Below are 20816 nucleotides of genomic sequence, written 5' to 3'. Positions count from 1 at the left end.
TTTCATATGTATTTGAGTTTGGGTTTTTTTGATTGTGGGCTGATTGTTTTCAAGATCTTTTAGCCTTCTTCACTTTATGAGGCAGGTTCCATTTAAGCGATTACTTGACTCAACAGGACCGGCAGTAATCAGGTCCGGGTGCAGCTACTGAAACTGAACTCTGCGTTCCAAAATAAAAATATGGTTAATCACAGTTAATTTGTGATTTAACAAGTGAGGCAAAAACACAGAGCCAGGTAGGTTTGGATAGCTTTTTTTTCTCTCAGTAAATAAAATCATTATTTAAAAACTGCGTTTTGCAGTTACTCAGGTTTTCTTTGTCTGTGTGACAAATCTGCATTTTAAAAAAGGAAAGAAAAAAAGAAATCAGAAACGGGGGAAATGCTCTTTCAAGGCGCTGCATGTACAGTAGATTGTCATGTTACTCTAAAAAAAACTTTAAAAAGTACCTCACATCATGACATACCACACCCACCTCCTCATATAACAGGGTGCTGCAGCTGCAGACCAGGACAGCACATCTGCGGCCCTCCCCACAGGCCTAAACTTTTCATCGGGCTGTTTGCTCTCTCTCTCTCTCCTTGCTCAGACTCTGTCACATGCTCGCAGTGTTAACCCTGCGCAGCTTTACGCAAGGGAGTGTGCTGCTCTGTTTTCCTTTCGGTTTATTTAAGAGATTAAGCTGGTGAACCCTAACCCAGGGAGTCCCCAGAGTTCATACCAGCAGTATCAGAATACTCTCCACCCTTTGACGACAATGAAATGTATTTTTCACAATATTCACATCAAATCAGCTGCACATGCGACAGTTTGTGCACCACAGAAACGCAGAGAAACCAACACCTGTTTAAAGCTGGCTTTAAAACTATTCCAAGTATCGCTACCAATTTCAGTGAACAATCTCTATGTAAAGAGTTGGTTATTCCCGTCTCTCGGGTTGCGCCCAGGTTTTATGATGATGCCTTATATTTTGCATGCTGAAATCACAGGAGGGCCTTTGTCTGGACAACATTTACATCTCTTAACACAGCTGGCTCGGCCAACCACTGGCACAAAACAAACAAGGAAGCAAGATAGAAAAACAACTCATAGGTTAAGTTACCACTAAAGAGGTCTTTTAGTGTTAAACATCAAAACAACGTGGACCATTTTGGACTTTTTAAAATAAACTGAGGTCAGCTTTAAAGTAAACTTTGAATATAAACAGGAAAAAATATCTGTTTTGACAGTTTTGGTTACTGAAACTAAATAAAGGCCAATTATAGAACAAAAACAAGATAAGATAGCTGTGACTAATGCATATTGATACACTCATGTTACTGTTTTTTGTTGTTTTTTTTAATAGTTGTAATAATATCAGTTAAAACATTTGAAACTCTAAGCACAAATATTTTTTAGATTTTTTTTTTCCCATTTCAGGATAGCTCACCAAACTTTGAAATAATATGTATTTGAAAAAAATTAAATAAATAATATGAAACCAAACTTCACTCCACAAAGTATGCAGACTTTGATAGAGGGGAACAAAAGAGCCGTATTGAAGTTAGGTATGTTAGAGCATGTGATGTTCAAGGGGGCGTGGCCCTTCAGGTTGTCTGTGCAGGTAATACACTCTTCAGGTAAAGCTGAGTGACTCATTCGCACACACACCTTAAGCACAACAATTGGCACTCTCACACTTCAACTCTTCACCTTAAACCGACTACACTTTACGGGAATAAACTGAATAAAGACCCGCATTTAACGAAAGAGGACTTCACAAAAGAGGTTACTTCCACTGCTTTTGAAGAACTGTTGAAGTGTTTGGACTCAGGACCCTGAGCATTTACAATCGAATGCGAACTTGGAGCAGGACTGCATATCGGACAGATCTCCTGTTTTGATTTGCACTGTCGGGGTACTGCCTACTAATTTGTTTTCTCTGACAGAGGGAACAACGTCAAAGCTGTGCCACTACTTCTGCTGTGCAGCTTTTCCAGTAAGTAATCTATCTCCTTTTTTGAGCTGTCCATGACAATGCCTGTGGTCAAAGTGGAGAAAGACTCTCCAGCAGATACCACCTTGCTTGCCTCCAATCCTCCACCGCAGACAGAGGAGCAGCCACGGGGTCGGAGGAGGAAGAGACCTCTCCAGCGCGGGAAACCACCATACAGCTACATTGCCCTCATCTCCATGGCTATTGCCAACTCCCCTGACCGCAAACTAACACTGGGGGGTATCTACAAATTCATCACAGAGCGCTTCCCCTTTTACAGAGACAATTCGAAGAAATGGCAAAACTCAATCCGCCATAATCTGACTCTGAATGATTGTTTTATCAAGATCCCTCGAGAGCCAGGACGACCTGGGAAAGGCAACTACTGGGCACTGGACCCAAACGCTGAGGACATGTTTGAGAGTGGCAGCTTTCTGAGACGCAGGAAGAGGTTTAAGCGCTGCGACCTGAGCACATACACTTCATATGTGCATGAAACACCAGTTTTTTCCCCCGTTCAGATTACCAGACCAGCTGCGTACACCAACTCAGTCTATCCCAACATGACACTCAGTCCCACATATGGACAGCAGCTGCCCTCTGCCTACTATCCCTCTTCTTCGCCTCCAGGGTTTGGGCACAGTCAGACCCGCATGTTCAGCATCAACAACATCATAGGACATCCGACTCCAGCCAGCATGCTGGCAGGTCAAGGACCAGAGGTGATGCAGCAGCAAAGCCGGAGCTTCAGTCCCGAAGGGCTTCCGAATGGATCCAGTCCCTGCAGCTTGGGAGCTCCGGGTTTCCAGAGTCAACCGTGCGGGGGATCTGTGCCACCCCGCTCATCTACACATCCGGCGTTCACCTACTCTGGACAAAACAGCCATCCGCACCAACATGCACACCAGGGCTCGTACGGACAGGGTCACACCCAGGGCATGGGGTACGCAGCAGGAGGACGGATCCACGCATCAGCTCACGGCCCTGCAGAAACAGTGGACCATTACGGCAGGGTCTCCCCAGTGCAGCTGGGGTCTTTCTCCCAGTATAACAGCGCTGCAGGTCCTATTGGAAACACTGGGGGATACTTCAGACACCCCACCTACCCGGGGAATATGGACCGTTTTGTTTCTGCTATGTAAGCTACAGAGAATGTAAAGCCCAGCATCTCACTACCTTTTGTTTTTTGTTAGTTTTTTTTTTAAAACAGAGACTTGAGACGGCACCAAATGAGCCAGACATTTCTGTGCACAAAATCCCACTGCTTTGTCTTTGTTCTTGACATTTATCAAGGACAAAACTGAGCAGACTGACCTCTCTTAACACCACTGTGATTTTCTGAGTAATTGTAGAACCCATTTTCACTGCTGATAATAACTTACTTTAGATATCCATTAAGCTGTTTGGTTTTAATGTCTAGGCCTTTTAAACAGCAAGTATGTGACTGTAAAATACATATAATTTTGTGTGCTGTTACATTTTTTTTGTTACAACTGGAATGTGCAAGTTGAATATTTTACACTACTGTTGAGTTTAAATGAAATATTTGTATAAATTATTGTGCTTCGTGGTCATAGGCTTTGCAGCAAGTGGCTTGTGTGAAAAAAATATCAGCTTGTATTTTGTTGCCAAGTAAAAATGCATTTTTAGTTTGCTTTTCTTGGAAATAAACAAATGTTAAAGCACCTTTGTTCTATAAGAATAAAAGATTTTAAATTTGTGACGAGCAGTTGTGCCAAAGTCATATTTGTATCAACTACAAGTGAATTATAATTTTAAGTATTATAAAGTAACGAGGGCCAAAAGGTCCAGACAAAATTAAAGCAGGAACACACACACACACACACACACACACACACAAATAAGCCCAATCCTCTTTCTTTTGTGCTTGTAATGCTTTCTGGGTCAGCTCAGCCGGTTTGAAGTGCTGTCTGGAGCCACACCAGTAAGCGTGACCGGTCTCAGCCGCCATGTCGAGACATCAGCGCAGCACTTGGCCACATACAAATCCACTAATCAAGAAAATGAATAGACTTGCCACCCGATGCTTCATGCCTTTGCGTTAAGACCACATAATACCAGAAACCTCTTCCACACAAAGCCTGCAAATCGGACAAGATGAGACACGTGAGAAAACAATTACAGTTAAGACAATTGATTGTTTTAATTAAGAAAACAAACAAAAAAAACTCTTTGGTGATGGATGCAACTTGTTTTTTCTCCAATTTAAAAAGTTTTCTTTTACCACTTCATGCTGTGAAAATCTTTGGAATAAATAGATAACAGTTTCTTTCATGGCCTTGTGAAAACAAATTTTTTTTATTTAAAAAAACAAAACAAAAAAACACTTTATTTCAACTCTGTTGCATCTGGGATGATGGCACACACCTCCTTGAAAAGCAGAAGACGTGGCAGTAATGTGGCATTTACACCCACTCGCACTGTAGTTTAATATGAATGAGACACAGGACTCTCTCAACTTCTGATGTGATGGGAAAAAGCAAGATTTTCTCTTTTAAAACTGCACATCTTTGTACACCAAAGAATCATCACTAGACCAAGATGCGACAAAAAGCTTTTCTGAGTTTAAAGAGTATAAATTTGTTGCCGTTACGACTTAAAAATTATAATTAAAATGGAGAAGTAAACATTTACATGTTCAGCATGTGTGTTCAGTGTCCATAAAAGATATGGTTAATATCAGCAAAGAAAAATCATTTTTAATAGCATCTTTTCATGATGTACAAATAAATTAACAACAATAATAATAATAATAATAATAATAATAATAATAATAATAATAATAATAATAATAATAATAATAGAGAACCTGAGGAGAGTTAAAGAATTATTTTATTCACAATAACAATACGAACATTTAGAAGGCAGACTAAAACATGTATAAACACACACGGGGGAAATAAACACATCAGCCAATGTATTCAACGAGCTGCTGGAGCTGTTCACAGTTCTTCACAACTGCCGGCAGCGACAGCAAGGTCTGTGAGGCAAAAAGGAAAAAAGCAGCAAATTATCTCAAACATCCAAACACACTGTGGTTTACAGAATATGTTCCATGGTATGAAACATTTCTCACCTCCCGAACTCTGTTGATCATCTTGTTTAACATCTGAAGCTCATTCTCACTTTTCTGCTGATTGCTCTGATAGATGATTTGCTGTAAGAGATGAACATCCTCATGAACGCTCACATCAGCTGACCATCTAATGTTCCTCTAAGTCAATAAATGCAGTGTGAATGCTGATAGGTAGTCAGGAACGCGATCGATGCTTACGTGTCTCTTTGCCCTTTCAAGAATTTTTACTTTGGCCTGCTCGGCTTCCTGAAGACTGGCCTTCAGTTTGTCCACCTACGAATCAAATGGAAGAAGTTTATGAGAAAAGAGGAGGGGGAAAAAAACAAAAACTTTATTTATAAGCACATTTAAAAATAGCAGCTGTACAAGTGCTGCAGCTTAAGTAACATACATAAAACCATAAAACTGATCTAAGAAGAAAACATGAATAAATAAAAAAAAAAAAAATCTGAACTCAGTCTTTTTAAAACTTGAAAACTATGGAAAAACATAATAAATAATGATTTTGATAAATCATACCTCTTTTAATAACTTGATGTTCTCTTCCATGAAATATTCCGGTTTAGTCGACTGGCCGCCAGCTTTCCTCAGTTCATCCCGAAGGAATTCAGACTCCACCTTCGACTGCTGGAGAGCGCGACGAAGCTCAGTAACTTCCCTTCTCAATTCCTGGAGAAAACGTTCATTTGCATTTAGACAATAAAAACTACAAGAACACAAAGTAGCTTAGAAACATTATCAGTATTATTTGGGTGCCTCACATTATTGTCAGTCTTCTGTTTATTTAGGATTTCCTGGGTTTCTTGCACTTCAACTATCAACTTAGCCAGAGTTTTCTCATCCTGAAAAAATAAAAAATAAAAATAAACCTTCAGCGTTTTTCTCTGCGTCGACAAATTTCCATCGGTCAGCCGTCCTCCGCACCCATCCTGATCTTTCTTATCACATATGAAGTGAGGACAGAAGAGATGTCCAGCAAAAGTCATCCTTACCCGAGATTTCTGCTGCAGAGCCTGATTTCCCTTCTCAACCAGCTGATCCAGACGGCTGAGTTGATGCTTGAGCTCAAAAACCTCAGCTTCATGTCTGTTCTTTGCAGCCCGCTGCTCCACCTGCAGGCCACAGCTGGAATAACACATCACATATTAGTTGGTTTGTTTGTTTTTTTAAAGAAAAAAAGCAACAAGATAATTGGATTACATTTGATGTTAATGTCATGTGTACAAAACAACAACTTTTGAACAGTTAATTCATTTCACACTTTGTTTTCTACACCACCAAAAGAGGCCAAAGCTTACACTTGGCTGTGCAGCTCCTCCAGCTGAGCGTCTCTGCGCTGCTGCACCAGCTTCAGAGTCCCGACGAGCTCGGTGACGGTGTTGCCCAGGCCAGTGAGCAGCTCCGCCAGGCCGCTCTGCTCCTCTTCCTCCGGTTGAATCTCGACTGTGCTCGTATTCTTTTTAGGAGTGATGGCTGCGATGCGGGTGAAGGCGCTCGTCTCGCTGAACAAAGTTTCACGCTGTGGTTCGAGAGTGTCTGAAGGGACTGAAGAGAGAGTAAAACTTAATTGTTGTTTATTTCTTTATTATTATTATCTGTACATTTTTTTAAATTACAGCCCCTGATGGCTGTGCAGATCAATTCCCACCTGAAAATGATTCCTATAAGCAAAAGATTGACCACTACCCCCTTTATCAAAGGGAAAAACAGGATGACATGAAGTGCATATGTAGCTCATATATAAAAGTTGGTAAGAAAAGAAGCATTGAAGAAACATTTTTTAGATTATTATTAGATTACATATTATTGACGCCTTCTTGTTTTTTGGTACTGGACCACTAAGCCTTCAAACAATGAAATTAATACCTCCTTTTCATAAAGGAGACACATGCGACATGCTGAGCACGTATTCAAATCATGTTTGAGACATTCAAATCACACTGCTCTCTGAGGGAATCTCAGCGTGACTATTTAAAGAGACTTGCTTGCAGCTGCTTAACAACATAACTACACTGGACCACATTACAAGTGAAGTAAAAACATTTTGAATTTGAATAGTTTGATCTTCATCAAACTACAGACAGCATAATCTGTATAAACAAACAGCCATACTTTCCATGTGAAAACACACAGTGATTATTCACAGGCCTGAAAAAGAAAGTGAACCTCCGTGCTAAAAACTTCCACAGAAGTCAGGTGTTTGTGGATTGTGGTTTGCAGGAGGTGTGCCTCAGTAACACGACAATGTAAAGTCTGGTTACTGAGAAAACCTGTTCTTCTTAACGAGGAGTCACAGCACCGTATATGAAGCGTTACAAGCTAGAAAAGCTGCTCATCGCTCCACAAGAGGATGCAAAGATCCCCATGGCAACTTGTAAGGCTAAAGAAAACCCCAAAAGTAGGAACAGAGAAATGAAATCTCATGTGTTGACTGGAAGATGCAGCAAAGGAATGTGCCGTTGTGCAAACAAACAGTTCACTATGGGTCAATGTTATGTGGACAAATGAAATGACAAGACTGTCTGGAGGAAACATGCCATCACACACCACCAGGAGGGATCAGCCCGCATGCTACACTGTCTGACAGTTCAGGTATTGGCTCAGAGTCCTGACCTTAACCCAGCTGAGATGTGGAGGCATGACCTGAAGAGGGGTGCACAGTCAAAACATCTCACAAATACTGATCAACTGAAAGAGTCGAAGCTTCATTAGCAGTTACAATAACATCTGATGGAGGTTGCTACTAAAATGAGACTCTATAAGTAGGGATGGGTATGGAAAACCGGTTCTTGTTGAGAACCGGTTCCCACTGTTTCAATTCCTTGGAATTGTTTGCCATTTTTGCAATCGATTCCAGTCGCCCCAAATAACGTCACCACGTTGCGGAGCGTCATTTACTCAAACGCTCAAAAGTTTGGTTATACTTTACTAGAACGGATGACAACAGGGCAACTTGCAATACTTGCAAAGTAGATATTTCATTTAAGGGAGGAAACACTACGAATATGCAAAAGCATTTGCTCACAAAACACGCGATAACCTTAAATGAATGTCCTGTTTTTAATTCCGCTCCGGACTCGTGAATCTCAACCCAGCAGCAGCGGTAACGTTTGCACGTCCTCTCCCGTTAATGCGGCAGGTAAATAATCAACTAACAGTGCATATTATGTTAGCACGATCTGCCTTATTACAAAACCTGCCATTACTGTGCATTTAGGTGACCATGATGAGAGAGACAGAGTCTGGCTGGCGCTCGCTGGCAGTTCTCGCTCCAGTCTATCGGTAGCGTCTCCTTTCAGGCCAGGATAGACGAATGTCACCGAGCAGTGACTAAGTTTGTGGTCAAAGGCTTGCAGCCATTTGCCACAGCAGATGCCCCCGATTTTCAGTAAGTGAATGTGTTTAATTGTAGGGACATTATTGGATATTCTTGTGTAATTGCTACAGAATAATTTATGTTATACTTTGTTATTGCTAGAGAAGAATATTTATTTTATTATTTTACATTTACAATTTTTTTTCCCCCGGGGACCCTGTGACACCTCATTGAAGAGCCATAGGCTGGATCTCTTAAGATCTCACTGTTGGGTTTGTAAGGTTATGCTACTCCTAAATTTCTATCTTGTTCAAAGAGAAGATGTAAAACAAAGTTCTAAGCTAATCGACCTTAGTGTTCTCCTTTTTTAAAAAGAATCGATAAGAGAATCGTTAAACAGAATCGAAAATGGAATCGGAATCGTGAAAATCTTATCAATACCCATCCCTATCTATAAGTGACTAAATTCAACCATGTTTTCCAGCTGTAACTGTGTTATTACCCAAAGAGCAATTAGAAAAAAGACATAGAAAATCAGAATGATGAGAATGAGTAATCACAATCACAGTGCCTCCTGTTGTGTTTAGGATAAAAACAAATGCTGACATGTTATATTTTTTAAATAATCAATTAAAAAAGAAAAACTAGCATGTTTCTTATGAGTGAACTGACACACATGGGGTGAACAACAGTACCTGATTCAGCAGGATTGTCTGTTTTGACTTCCTCTCTCTCAGCAGTTGATGCCACCATGATGCTGTCGACTGACTGAGACTCTTCACACATCTGTGGTTTCTGAAAAGTAAGACATTTAAATCCGAGTGGGAAAAGACATCCCTGCAGTACTGCACCTATAGCACCATTTCCATAGTACATGATGTTACAAGATGATTTATAAATGCTGTAAACTATTGCTTCTGATGTCCAAATTACAACTGCAAATGTCAAGAGCTCTTGACTACAACAACGCATTCTTTTAATTTCAGAAATTAAGCTTTGCATACTCTATGCATTTGCATTACTTGTTGCAGATCATCTGCACATACAGTGGAGTCCATATCAGGGCCCAATTAATCTAACACCTGTGAAATTTAGCTTCCAGCTGCATCATTTCACCATTACCAAAACTAGTAAGTTTATTTATTAAGCGCTTTTCGTAGACAGGCAGTCACAAAGCACTGTACACGAAGGTTAAAATAAACAGAGCATTAAAGTAGTAAAATAGACAATCTAAACAATACAAAAGGGTTTATTGTAACTACACTTTTAATGGGCTGTACAAAGCAAACGGAAAGGGAAAGAAGCCAGTAACATGAGCTCCATCCACAGACCTACAAAGGCAGATGAATGCATGACTGATGTGAAATCGAGTCCAAGCACATGAAACAGCGTGAGGAACAAAGTTCTGCTGGGTTCTGATTAGAGGCGGGTTTAAAAAAAAAATAAAAATTAGAAAAAAAGAAAAAGAAAAAGAAAAAAAAAGATTTCACAATTTAAATCGAAATCCTGAAATTGATTTAAATATAGACATATTTTGCCAGAAATGTCAGAATCTCAGCTGAAAGCTCACAAAACCATTTCAACAACCACCAAACAGAGAAAACATCAAAAGAATAAAGAGCAGGAAAAACAGGCTCTGCAAAACGATATAAACAAAGTGCGGATCCCTCCGTTTACAGATGCCGTCGAGTGCTAAAAGCCAGCATCAGGTAATGTTCATATGCTGATTCATGGTTTTCTTCAGTTTTTGATCTCCTGCAGAATATCAAGGGGGTTATCTGCTATAACAGACCAGGCCAGGAAAAACTCCTTCATATTTTCTGTTTTATCCTCAGTAACCTTGACACAATGGCATCTGCTGTGATGCTTACACCTCTGATTAAGTCTCACAAGTGCCAGCTTTATTTTTATACCTAGATAGTTTACACTGAGTTTATAATTGCAGAGAAATAGTCAATTCGCTTTGGGCATGTCATTCTCAAGCAGGAACCTCAGAAAAGCCCCTGGGGCTTAACAGGTTAAATAAAAAGTGCAATATTGTAACTGAATCGAATCAAACCTTGTGAATCAGAATTGAATCGGTTGTAGGAATCAGTGACAATACCCGGGCCTAGTTCTGATAGTGTTTTACCTTTTCATCAAGTTCATCATGGAGCTTGTTGGTCAGTCCCCTCAGTGTGTGATGCAGCAAAGTGATTTCCGTGACCGCCTGAGCCATCTTCTCTTCAAGCTCCAGGTTTGCTGACCTGGCTCTGGACCTTGTGGCTTTAAGTTCTTCCTGCAAATTCCCGTTCTCAAGCCTCCATCACACAAACACACAGAGGCAAGTTATCATTCAGTGTGCCAACAAAATGTTAAACATCATGAGAAGAATTTGCAATAAGATTTATTATTACAAACATAAGGCCCAGGGACCCAGACTAGGCCTGGCAAAAGACTCCAATCCAGAAAATATGTATGTGAGTATTAATCTTTGAACATTTTACAGTTTTTCCTGTTGATATAGACCTGCCCCCACAGCCATTCATACTACACCAGCGTAGTTAAGAACTAGAAAAGTGGGCTGTATGTAGCCCTCGATGTAAAATGAGTTTGACATCCCCAGACAGACAATTTGTTTAATGATAAATTTAATCCGATAGTTTTTTTAAGGCTCAGTTTGGGCTTTTCAAGTACATCACCCTCAATGGCTTATTTATACTCACTTAAGTTGACAAACTTCTTTCTTCAGGTCCTCACACTGGATGTTCCTCTCCCGAAGGCTCTGCAGGTTTTCCCTCAGCATACGCTCACTTTCTGCCATCTGCTCCCTCGCCAACTCATTCTCCATCTGTAGGAACTGATGCACACAGACAGCAGGAAAATTAAACCTAACATCCTCCCCTCAAGGAGAAGTCACATATTATTCCTGTAATAAGTGAACGCCTCATGCTTCTCTGGAGTTAAATGAGACAGATACCCTCTGTAATGCTCACCTCGTTCATTTCCCGCACACCACTGAGCTGTGTACAGACATCCTGGAGCTGCTGGATCTGCAGACTCTGAGACTGTGAGAGGGACTGCAGCTGACTGAGCTGCTCCTCACTCTGAGCCAGAGCCCGACTCAACTCGCACACCCGCTGCTTCGACTGACCCAGTGATGCCTCCAAGCTGGACAAGGTCAAAAAGAAAAAACACAGCAGTATTCGGTTATATACTGCAACATTTATGTAAAATTATAGTAAAAATGTAACCACTGGTTACATTTTTTTCTTTCCAAGTCTTCTTTTTTCGTTTTTTTTTTTTTTTTTTTTAATCCTTTACTATTAACCAACACTTACTCATTTGCTCGATCCTTAGCCTCTTGTTTGTCTTTCCACGACTCCTGCAATCTTAAATAAAAATAAAATAAGGCATATTTTAAAGCATGTGCTGCAATTCAGAGCTTTTTTGCCTTTCAAAGTGTATCCTGTTAACAAGTAGCCACCAACCCAGTTTCACTTCATTTTTAAATTTCTAAGCTTGATTTCTGTCATCAATAAGTAGCATCATACTTTGTAGTCTCAGCAGCAAGGGCCTGCTCCAAGAAAGCGTAGGACGCCAGCGTGGAGGAAACTGTGGCAGACAGCTCCGTCACCTTCCTCTCTAGCTGACCCGTCTCTTCTTCTTTTTCAGTCAACTTCTCTCGCAGTACACCCATCTCTGGATTTATTTATTTAAAAAAAAAAAAAAAAAAAAAAAAGTTGAAGTCCGTTGGTTGTCAAGAAAGAAAGCATTTTGAAAAAGAGGGAGTGAAATAGCCAGAGAGTTATTTCAGTTTTTACCTGATGTCAGAATTGTCACCTGCAGATTTAAATCACCAATTTGTTCCCTGGCAGCTTGGAAATTCGAATGAGTTTCATTCAGTTCTTCTATAATCTGTTGAGGGTTTTTTTTTTAAGCAAATGAATAATTTTAATCAGACATGTTGACTACAGGTACAAGGCTGTAAATATCCTGAATACAACAGATGCCTTACCTGCTCTCGCTCTTCAACAGCTTGGTCTCTTGCAGAAATGTGCTCATCCCTCTCTCTCAAAGCAGCAGCAGCTTTCTCGTTCAGCTTCAGGAGCATGGGAGCAGTTTTCTGCAGAAGGCTCCTGATCATGAAGAGCTATAGACAGATGGCATTAGCATCAACGCATTAGCACATTTTAACAAAGCAGTAAATGCTCTAATAGTAAAGGCTGTATTAGAGCACCTTAAAATTCAACTAAACAACATTAGAACACATTAAATGGGCCGCAGACATAAATGTGAACGAACTTCAGATCTGAAACTGGCTTGCTGTCTATCAGTTGATTAGTGTAGTTCACACTGGATGAAGTACAAGAAAACACCGAATTTTTAAAAAAGGTACACTGCAGGAAGAAAAATAAAAATCTCACCACTAGATGGCAGTAGATTACAGCCAACTGAATTCTGTTTTCTTACACCACCTAATTCAAGAGCATAATTGTAGCTACAGTGGCCACTATAGGATATACATGCTTAAAAAATAAATCTGAAACAAACATAAAAAGACAAAATATCGAGCAGAACGACAGTGACTTCTGTGTCACCTTCATAATCTCCCTTTCTGCAATTCCTTCAATCTACTGTGCCAAGGAAACCGCCTCTCAGGAAACCGATAAAACATAGGTGTGATCTTTTATATCTTGAGTCTGAAGGTGCAGACAGAAAATGCAACTTGCCTCCATGGCACACGACACGAACGGCAACAAACAGATATGGAGCTCGTCTGAGTCTTTGGCGTGCTATGCATGTAGCCGGTCTATAGCCACATACATAAAACATGATTAGTTGATGTCCATCTCGGCCACTGTGTTCAACATGGTAACACAGGGGCTTCCACAAACCAGCACATGCTCCTATGCATTTTATTTCCAGTTTTATGAGAGCATATCAATTTGTTGGAAGACATAATTATAAGATAATCAATGTATACTTATGAGTAATTATGAGAATAACCTAAAACAGCACTGTTGTATGTACAGGATGCTCATGTGGTGGATTTTATACCAAAGCCTCGTATTTTTAGAAACCCACAAATTACAACAGCAGTGATCACCATTCAAACGGAGCCACTGTGCTGCTACGAATGTCACACAGATTAAACTAAAAATGAAAACATAAGAATTGGAACCAAAACATTGGTTCTTTGTTTCTTTGCCATCATATAGAAACTGCTGTGATACATGTTCATTGACTGTCACAGTCCAAGGTTTTTAGTATGAGCGTACCTCTTTCATCAAAGCGGACTGTTCATCCATGGTTTCAGACAAAAGATCTGAAGCAGAGTCCAGGGTTGCATTATAAGCCTTGTTTAACCCTACCTGCATTAGTAAAGACAAAAAAGAAACAAAGAAATTACACTCACATATTACTTTGAATACAATTATTATTGAGCCGTTTATTTTTTGGCTTGTTTTCTGTACCAGTTCTGGATAGCTCTGGTTTAGGGCGGCCAGCAGCTCTTGCTGAGACCCCACACTCTTCTCCAGAAGTGCAATTTCTGTGGCGCAGTGTGTCCTCAGCTGTTCCATCGCACTGAAAGCCTGACAACACACAACCACACACACATTTAATACCCCTGGAACAAATAATCCTCTTAAACACACAGCCAGCATAACTTCTGCAGATATTTTTATATGTTCCAGAAAAACTGTTGGTCAGCTAAAGCAGAGGTGTGTACACAGTGAGCTATGTTCAACAGACAGAGGGGGGTTTTTGTGTGTCACAAAGGTGGCTCTCTTTTTAACCTGGCTAGATCACCATGGTAACTTATCCTAAACACATAACCTGGAAATGCAACATTTTAACTGATTCTAGTATGCTCTAAGTGCTACTTTTTGCTTAAATTGAAATAAACAGCAGCACTGAGCAATAACATAAACACCATTTAACGAATTTACCACATTAATGATTCTCTGCAGCATTACTCTGTTATCTTATTTTTAACACTAATGTCCATTTTACTGATATATTTTTCAATAACCTTTATAGATCTCCATTTCCCAATGCTCTGAGCACAACCTGCTCCAATCAGACATTCTTAATAGACTTATGCAGAAGACGAATGGCAGATAAATGCTCCCTTTAATGTGATTGTGAACAGAGTCTGAAGCAGGAAGCCTGGATTAACAAAGAAAGCTGAGAACCAGCTTCATCTCTCATTGGGGTTTTAGGTTTTGTCAAGACAGCTAACGCAAAGAATGGCTGGCTGTATTAAACGTGCTTCATAGTACACCCTTCTCCTCAGGAGGTTACCGTTCCTCTGCATTTAGACCAAACAACTGAAACACCACAAAAGGACTTACTGCCTCCTTTGCTGTGAAGGCTTCTTCCATTTGAGTCCTCATGTCATTTCTCTGATGAAGAGCTTCTTTGACCTTCTGCATCATTCTGCTCTGTATGTCGTTTGATTTCTCAAGTAGAGACTTCATGTGCCCATACTAAAAACAACATGAGAAAAATATACCTCAACTCAACTGTAGCGCATAATCATGTTACACTAACAAATTAAGCCATAACTAGCTGATGAATAATTACAAAAACAAGCATACTGTTTAACTTGTATGAGACAGAATGAGGTAACATGTTGTACGTACATGTGAAAAGAGGCTTTGATGGTCCTCTCTGACTATATCACCCATTTCATTCATGTTAGAGAGAGCAGCGTCCGTGTCACTTCTGACAGAAGTCTGTTGGGACAAATACACACACTTTACTCTTAGTAAAGAAAATACTGACCGTCTCAACACACACACGCACACACACACGCACACCTTTAAAGTCAGTGAGATGTGTTTGAGCATTTTATCCCAGTTTAAACAACATGAGCTGTGTGGTTGTTTGTGACTTACCATGGTGACCTTCATGTCTTGCAGACTCTGAATGAGGTTTTGTAGAGAACTCCCATCAAGCTCCAACTCCCCAATCCGACTCAAAGCCTCCACATACAGGTCTCTATACATTGTGGTCTAGTTATAAAATATAAACAAATGACTACTTAAACTGTAATTCTTTGTTATAAAATGAGATCAGAGTTGAAAGCTTCTATTTGAGGAATATTTTAAGCTGTGAAATATACAAAGCTACTCTAATAGAGACCAAAAATCTAAATATAGAGTAGAAAATGAGCATAACAGGTCCTCTTTAAACAAAATGCAGATGTCAACAGTTACCTGACTGAGTTCGGTGTGGTCTGTCTGCACGAGTTTCTCCCGGAGGTCTGAAGGAGCAGGGCCTGCAACCGGACATCCTTGTGCCCTCGCTGCAGTCAGCTGTTGCACCAGGGCCTCAACCATCGTCATGCTAGACATTAACCTCTGTTCCAGCTCCTGTCTTGGGAGGGACTCTAGGCTGCCTGGAGGTAAACTGGAACACCAATGAAAGAATACTGAGAGGCAAACAAATAAAATACTAAAAGCAGATTTAGCTTTATCTATACTCACAACTGCTGAATAAATGACCAATTTACAATGGGCACTTACTTCCAGAGGAGCGAGTTAGTCATAGTGCAGGAATCGGCCACAGAGAATTCTCTCTTCCTCTCAAACAGGCCAGAAGTATTGAGGCTGTGGTCAACCAGTTTCACAGGACTACTGCCCACACAGACACTGTGAGACTCTACAGGAGTAGCTTTGACTGGGGCAGGAGGTGGAGCAGGAGCAGAGACAGCAGCAGGGCCCATCTTTCCAGATGCCATCATGAGGAACTCTGCCATTTGTCGAAGCTGCTGCTGAAACGGACCATCGGAAATCAGCGGGAAATTCAGCAGCGGTTTCTCAGCTTCAGTCTGAGGCTCTGCACAGACTTTCTGTCCCAAATCCTTAACTGGCTCCTTGAGTGGGCTCAGACCAGGATTCTGACCTAAGGCTGTGGAGTTTAACAGAGGACGAGGCATTGGGCTTTCCAGTTGCTCCGCCCACAACCCAGCATGGTCAGCATTAAGAGGAGCAAACAATGTTTTCTCACCCTCAATAGCAGAGTCATCAGCTGCAAACTTGCCTTTAGCAGGATCCCCACAAGTCTTTAAAAAAGACAGAGAAGCTCTCCTAACGGGACTAAACAGTCCCAACTGCAAAACTGAGGCAACCGAGGGACACTCCGACAGCGCTTTCAGTACATCAGTAAGGTTCTCTGCATGAGATTTTTCTGCAGAGTTACAAAGAGCAGGTGCATTTCCAGATGAGCCAATGGCACTGTCTTTTTCCTCACTGGATTCAGCGGGTCCTGTGGTGGAGTTCACTTCAGAGACATGCTCCTCTTGATCTTGCTGTTGCATTTCCACAGCTGAAGGGCTCTCTGCTGAACCTGCAAGTTGGCTGCAGTCAGAAATCTGAGTATTCTGAACCACGAGAGGCAATGCACTGTCAGCAGGATTTACCGTACAGTTAAGCATTTCTTGCCCTTTGCATTTTACAGTTTCAGTATCCAAAGCTTTTAAAGATCCATTAGCCACCAGAGATCTGCTAACAGCTGATGGGTCAGTAGCTACCACAGCTTCACCATTGTTCTGTTGGCTGTTAGCATCTTCAAAGGCATCTTGACAACAATCATGTGTGATGGAAGTGAACACATAGTTTTCACTGAGGGGACAGATTACAATCTGGTCCTCAGGCAGAAGGGATGTCTTCTTCTTGGAAAATTGGGCCTCATCTAATTTTTCATCTTCAGCAGGAATAAAACAATCAGCTGTGACATCACCTTGGTTCCCAGCCTGGCTATCAGATACCACTGGGCTACCACTGTAGTGTCTGGCCATTACATCCTCAGCGCTGTCTGCCAATGCTTCCTGGGTAGTCAAAAGGCTGTCACATGGAGGTGCTGAATGAGTCTGAACATTACTGTATGGATGATCAAAGTGACCAATTGTATTATCATTTTGTAAATCACAGTCACCAGCTATTTCAGTTGAATCTATGGCATAGCCATGTGTCTCACTGCTGGTAACAGTATGGTTGGCTGGTAGAACAACTGACTCTTCTCTTGGAATTTCACTCTCTCCTCCAGTGCAGTTCAGTGATTTAAAGGTTACATCGGTCAGTCCATTAGCAGGTTTTTCTGAACCACTTGTTGTCTCAGATAAAGCCTTAATGACAGGATCAACACCACCATCGTGGCTACAGTATGGATGATCAGCATGTTCCTCTTGACACTGCTGGTCAAAGTCACCAAAGCAGTTAGTCAAATTTATACTGTCGTACTCTAGAGGAGCACCAAGCTCTTCCTTGGGCAGAGGAATCGTTTCATTGTGTAATCTGGTGGCATCTGAAACTTCCACCTCACCTCCATCACAAAGGAAGGATTTCCAAGTGAGATCTGCCTTTCCACTGCAGTCACTCTGAAAAGCTGTTGATTCTTCTGTGGCTTGTTTGTTATCCAGATCACAAGAAACCAGTGTAGTGCTGTCAGTTTCACAGGGAAGTGCTGCGCTGATGTTAACAGAGTAAGGGTCGCTCTTCTCGAGAACATGATAGGGATGTTCGATGTGATCAGAGCATGACTCCATTATCACACTGTCAGTGATGATGCCATCTTCAGATTCAGTGTTAGATGTACCCTGGTCTGTAGGTAAAATAATACTCTCCTCTGCATGCAGTAAAGAGCCTAATATCTCAACTTCACCACCAGCACAAGTGAAGGATTTAAATGTTATATCGGAAAGTCCACAAGCAATCTGAGTAGTTGTCATATCAGCTGTTGGAAGATTGGTTTGTATCGTTTTGGTGGATGGAGAAGAGTACAACTGGGGTTCTTGTTCACTCAGTGGAAGATCACCCTATTAATGAAAATAAGTAGTGGTTAAAAAACAGCACCCCCCAAAAAAAGGGGAAAAAAACAAATTACATTTGTAAGTATTAGTGTATACCCACCATTGTCATTTTGCCAGCATCGCTACTGATCTGGGATTTTGATCTGAACCTCGATGAGGGAGTCGACAAGTGCAGAATCTCATTGTCCAGACTTCTCAGAGGGGTACGCTCGCTGGATCGGCTGGAGAGCTACCATCAACAAAGGTTGAATTATTCACCATTAACTAATATGCTCAGATATAACACTGTACATGATGCACAACTGAGTACAAAAGTCTTACCAAGCCTTCCCCTGTGGAACTTGAACTCCTGGAAGCCATTACTCTGAAGTTCTCAGAAAACTATGTTTACAACTGGAGGACAAAATCAGGAAGACAAAAGATTTCATATTTTACCAATTTGATTTAAATGCGAATTAATCTATTTGGCTGTAAAATGTTCTGGCAAAACCAATATCTCCGCATTAAAATAGTTGGCTTTCCATACGAAGGCTAAAACAGGGTCTTGCTCCTCATACTAGAGAATAATGTGATTTCAAGTTACGAAAGACAAACCCCAGTTTTCCTTGACTGCAAAAACTTTCCGGAATTTAATCACGATCACGAGACTTCAACAGTTTGTATAAGACAAGTTAGGTGGAACTTTTTAAACATTTCGTTTGTGCAGAGAGAGTCTGTTAAGTTCAAATTAGCCCCATCATAACCCCTTGTGTGGATGTTGTCTTCTTCTTATAAAGGTTTCTTCCGGAGCAGAAACAAAAGGAAAGGCGATTACAGCAAACAACCATGTTGTAGAGTTTAACTGTTGTTTTACGATAGAAAATGTGAGAATGTTCTTTAAAATCCTGCACAGAGATCTGCTTGTCATATCAAACTAGCTAAGAAGCTCACTTACTGACATGACGTTACGTATTGGCCTAGTTGACAAGAATAGGCCATTTAAAGCATCAATTTAATAAATTCGGAAATCGACTGAATGTAAGAAATTCACAGAAAGTGTTGCTAAGAGTGAATATTGCAAGGGCGTAAACTACAGTTTAAGAGAGCGGTACAAGTCGATAGCTAACCGTAAATTGCACTCACTCTAGTTAGATTTCTAACAGAAGCACTTAATTAATAGCTTAGCTGTCCGAGGCAAACGCCCTTAAATCATATAAAAGTATTTTACCTTTTAAACTTTACCAGCTAACTTCAACCAGCGTTTTAACAGACGAGGACAGGGTAAACAAATCTTGTATTGAACTACCATCCACCGCGTTTGATTCAAAAACACGAATAGCAGCACTGTTATTGGTCCATTTCTCTTCTTCGTTGGTTGAGAGAAGCACTAGATGGTTGAGCGCTGTACCTTTACTCATTGCTGCCTCCTTCGGGAAAATAATGTAATTGCTCCAGCATGTTCCTGTTGCTGACAGAAAATTGACACTTTTATGTTGGCTCTTAAGTATCTTTGTTTTGTTTTGTTTTGTTTTATGACAGCGTTTTATTAAAACGTGTCTGCATAAAAAATAATATCTGACTCTTCAGTTATTTCCACTGCCTTCTTATTTATGGCTTTACAAGCTGGAAGCAATGTAGCTACATGGAAAAATTACCCATAAATCACCCTTTTTTGGGAAACAAGTGTAAGAGCAGAGAGTGACACATACGCTCCATAAGTCTGGACAATGACACAGTTTTGTTTAGCTTTGGTGTCTACCAAACCACCCATCCACCCAAACAATATTTCAGTTCTTCTTTTAGCTGCATCCCACCATCTGCCTAGCATCTTCTTCTGTGTCATCAACACTGTAGTCAAAGTCAAAATAAGCTTCACTGTCAAAGACCATATGTACAGTCATACACAGGAATTTGAAACTGCAATGTTCCCATGCCCCTCAGTGTACACCAAAACAATATAAAGATAAAAAGATAAAAATAAAATAGAGTCTTATGTACAACACAACGCAATACTATACAATCTTATATAAACAGCAGTGTCCAACACAATCATAGTGATTGTGGGCAAGATTCGAGGGGCTGGGGGGCCGCAGTCAGTGAAAAGGCAATGGTGGTGTTTTGGGGGTGGAGGATTCAGAGGGAAGAGGTGAATGCAGGTCTGGAGTTCGTGTGTGTGAGAGCAGGGAGTGAATTCAGCATGCTGATAGCCTGATGGACGAAGCTGTGTCTCAGTCTGATGGTTCTAGCCCGGAGGCTCTTCAGTCTCTCCTGATGGCAGCAAACTGAAGAAGCTGTTGGACGGATGAGTGGAGTCACCTGTAATGCAGTGAAAATGACAGACCCAACTTTCCAGCTGCCCTGCTTGTAGCACACACAACCACACACCTCAAGTCCCTGCACATCTTTTGCAGGACAGACATGATCAGCTGATGGAGCTCAGGTGTGTGTCAGCCTCCCCTGACACGGCACCCTGAACACCCTGCTCCACCCCTCCCCTGCAGCTGAGCCCCAAACCACACCCTGGCACAATTACATTTTTGCTTTAAATACAGTTAATAATATGCATAAAGCACACAAATGTTTTTAAATTATTATTTTATAATTATTATTTTGGGGTAAAGTCACATTTAAGTGTCTTTCTCATATTTGA

At 40.9% G+C, this 20816-nt stretch overlaps 2 protein-coding genes across 2 annotated transcripts; one reads left to right on the top strand and one right to left on the bottom strand.

Moving 5' to 3' along the window:
• The first annotated feature begins 1639 nt into the window (after positions 1-1639).
• On the top strand, positions 1640-3701 carry foxe1 (forkhead box E1). Its single transcript, XM_019359982.2, has one exon. It carries the CDS (start codon positions 2011-2013, stop codon positions 3115-3117), a length of 1107 nt encoding a protein of 368 aa, XP_019215527.1. The 5' UTR covers positions 1640-2010; the 3' UTR covers positions 3118-3701.
• Positions 3702-4810: 1109 nt separating this feature from the next.
• Positions 4811-19536, bottom strand: spag5 (sperm associated antigen 5). The gene is made up of 25 exons (XM_005456969.4): positions 19395-19536; positions 18509-18580; positions 18288-18416; positions 15903-18193; positions 15594-15786; positions 15273-15389; positions 15018-15110; positions 14727-14861; positions 13845-13964; positions 13650-13742; positions 12386-12520; positions 12192-12285; positions 11922-12069; positions 11709-11759; positions 11364-11538; positions 11094-11227; positions 10520-10688; positions 9084-9183; positions 6371-6617; positions 6065-6197; positions 5834-5914; positions 5592-5741; positions 5271-5345; positions 5073-5153; positions 4811-4976 (listed from the first exon to the last, which is right to left on the bottom strand). Exons 2-25 carry the CDS (start codon positions 18545-18547, stop codon positions 4905-4907), a joined length of 5055 nt encoding a protein of 1684 aa, XP_005457026.1. The 5' UTR covers positions 18548-18580; positions 19395-19536; the 3' UTR covers positions 4811-4904.
• Positions 19537-20816: the final 1280 nt, after the last annotated feature.

This window comes from Oreochromis niloticus, linkage group LG6 (assembly GCF_001858045.2).
Source record: "Oreochromis niloticus isolate F11D_XX linkage group LG6, O_niloticus_UMD_NMBU, whole genome shotgun sequence".
In the NCBI taxonomy this organism is placed as follows: Eukaryota; Metazoa; Chordata; class Actinopteri; order Cichliformes; family Cichlidae; genus Oreochromis; species Oreochromis niloticus.
This window is presented reverse-complemented; position numbering and strand designations above follow the sequence as displayed.